This window comes from Pteropus alecto, unplaced genomic scaffold, assembly GCF_000325575.1.
Source record: "Pteropus alecto unplaced genomic scaffold, ASM32557v1 scaffold41, whole genome shotgun sequence".
Taxonomy (NCBI): domain Eukaryota; kingdom Metazoa; phylum Chordata; class Mammalia; order Chiroptera; family Pteropodidae; genus Pteropus; species Pteropus alecto.
The window spans coordinates 1069781-1072131 of record NW_006430464.1 but is presented as its reverse complement, the minus strand read 5'-3'; the positions used below and the strand labels follow the sequence as shown (position 1 = coordinate 1072131).

The following is a 2351-nucleotide window of genomic DNA, read 5'->3' as shown; positions in this document are numbered from 1 at the left end:
AGTAGTTGGGGGAGCCGGGCTGCGGGGGCCGGGGGATGTGTTTGTTCTTCTTCTTGGGCAGCTTCTGCTTGGCCATGGCCAGCGAGTAGTACATGCCAAAGTTGTTGACGATGACGGGCACGGGCATGGCGATGGTGAGCACCCCCGCCAGGGCACACAGCGCCCCGACCAGCATCCCCGACCACGTCTTGGGGTACATGTCTCCATAGCCCAGGGTCGTCATGGTGACCACGGCCCACCAGAAGCCGATGGGGATGTTCTTGAAGTAGGTGTGGTTGGAGCCCAGGATGTCATCGGGGTCGGCGCCGATGCGCTCGGCGTAGTAGATCATGGTGGCGAAGATGAGCACGCCCAGCGCCAGGAAGATGATGAGCAGCAGGAACTCGTTGGTGCTGGCGCGGAGCGTGTGGCCCAGCACGCGCAGCCCCACGAAGTGGCGCGTGAGCTTGAAGATGCGCAGGATGCGCACGAAGCGCACGACGCGCAGGAAGCCCAGCACGTCCTTGGCGGCCTTGGAGCTGAGGCCCGAGAGGCCCACCTCAAGGTAGAAGGGCAGGATGGCCACGCAGTCGATGATGTTGAGGCTGCTCTTGAGAAACTCCACCTTGTCCGGGCAGAAGGTGACGCGCATGAGGAACTCGAAGGTGAACCAGACCACGCACACGCCCTCCACGTACGTCAGGAAGGGCTCCGTCTCCACCTCCACGTTGGTAATGTTCTCGGGCGGCGCCCCGGGGATCGGCGAGGCCTGCGTCACCGTCTTGTTGCTGATGTGGATGAAGCCCTCGTGGGTCTCCAGGCAGAAGGTGGTGATGGAGATGAGGATGAAGAAGAGGGAGGCGAAGGCCACGTACTGCGGGGCGGGAGAGAGGGCAAAAGGTGACCCGCATCTGGTCGGCCAGCCACGTCCACACGACCCTCCCAGTGGCCCCTGTCCCAGCCCCAAACTCAACTCTTCCTTCTGATCCCCTCCCCTATAAAGCTCCCCAAAAGGAAGGCAGGGATCGGAGGCAGCTCTCCCCCATCTACGGAGGGGGGCTGGCCCCGGCAGCCCCCCACATGAGCAACTTCGCCCTGGGAACAGCCATTTCTGGCCCGATGCTTTGTCTCCTAGACCGCCTCCCTGCACCCTCCTGTTCCCTGTCCTATGCCTGGGCGGCCGGGGGTCGAGGGTTCTGCTTTGAGATCAAAGTGGGGGAGGGGAGACTTGGATCACACACCCTCTGTGTCTCAGAGGGCTTGGAGCTGGGCTTGGAGCCGAGGGAAGGGGAAAGGGAGATGGTGGGCAGGGAGGCAGAATCGCGAGATGGCTAACAGCAAGAAAGCTTGAGTTTGAATCCGGCTGTTCCCTTGCCTGACTTGGGCAAGGCTCGATTAAGCTTTCTGAACCTCAAGTTTTTCACAGGATTATTGTGAGGATGACCTTAGATGGGCAAAGCGCTTGGTTCCAAAAACAGCGTTTGGCCTGGTGACTGGAACTCAGTAAGGTTTGAATTCTAATTAGGGTATGGGGGCATCGGCTAGTTGGGGACAAGGTCAAGGCCTCACAAAGGAGGCAGAGTTTAAAGACCTTGGTGCTAACATCTGAGCCTCATAACAGAGAGAAGGCTGGGTGAGGCCCTCACGCAGAGAGGACAGGGCAGGGGTGGAACCCTTGAGGGCAGGAGGGGTGTTCGGGCCCCGAAGGGAAAAGGAAGCGAAGTGTCAAGCGTGCAAAAAGGATGGAGATGAGGAGAGTGGGGTCTCAGGCTCTCAAGCGGGAGGGCAGGACTGGGGCCAAAAAAAGGTGCGGGGGCTTGTCAGCAGTGCAGAGAACTGCGGGTGGGCATGCTTGGGTCACTTCGGGACGGGGGATAACCAGAGTCCTGCTGCACAACGATGTAGGTTTTGATGAGAGCCTCGAGGAGGGGGATGGGGTCAAGATCTAGGGGAAGGAAGGGGGTGGGTCAGGCCCCTAGAGAAGACAGTGAGCTTTCTAGATATGCAGAGGGAGGGGGTTCAGCCCTTGAACGGGGAAGGGGATCAGTGTTGGAGCAAGGAGGGGGCTTTGATCAGATGGGTAGAGAAGGCGGAAGGGTCATCGTGGAGAGGGCCCTAGGGCTTGGGGTGTGCCGGGGGCGCAGCCAGCACAGTTCCTCTCGGAACGCCCCTTCCTTCACAGGGGTTGGGGGCGGGGTCTGGGCTTAAGTTTAATCTGAGGTGCAGAGTAGAGAGGCGGGCCAGAATCCGCGGCAGAAAGGACCCCTAAACCTCAGAGTGGGCTGGTGGTCAGTGTAGGTCCTCTCCGCCCCGCCCCCTCCCTCGGTTTCTCCGCAGTGGTTTAAGAGGCCAGAGGCCTCCGCACAGCGCAT

General features: G+C 60.5%; 1 protein-coding gene across 1 annotated transcript in view; it reads right to left on the bottom strand.

Annotated features, from left to right (window-relative positions):
* KCNC3 (potassium voltage-gated channel subfamily C member 3) overlaps positions 1–2351 on the bottom strand; it is a gene marked incomplete at both ends in the record, with an annotated part of 6707 nt that overhangs the window by 1830 nt on the left and 2526 nt on the right. Inside the window, 1 exon segment of the mRNA XM_015591584.1 lies at positions 1–853. Within this exon segment, the coding sequence (XP_015447070.1) occupies positions 1–853 (853 nt within the window).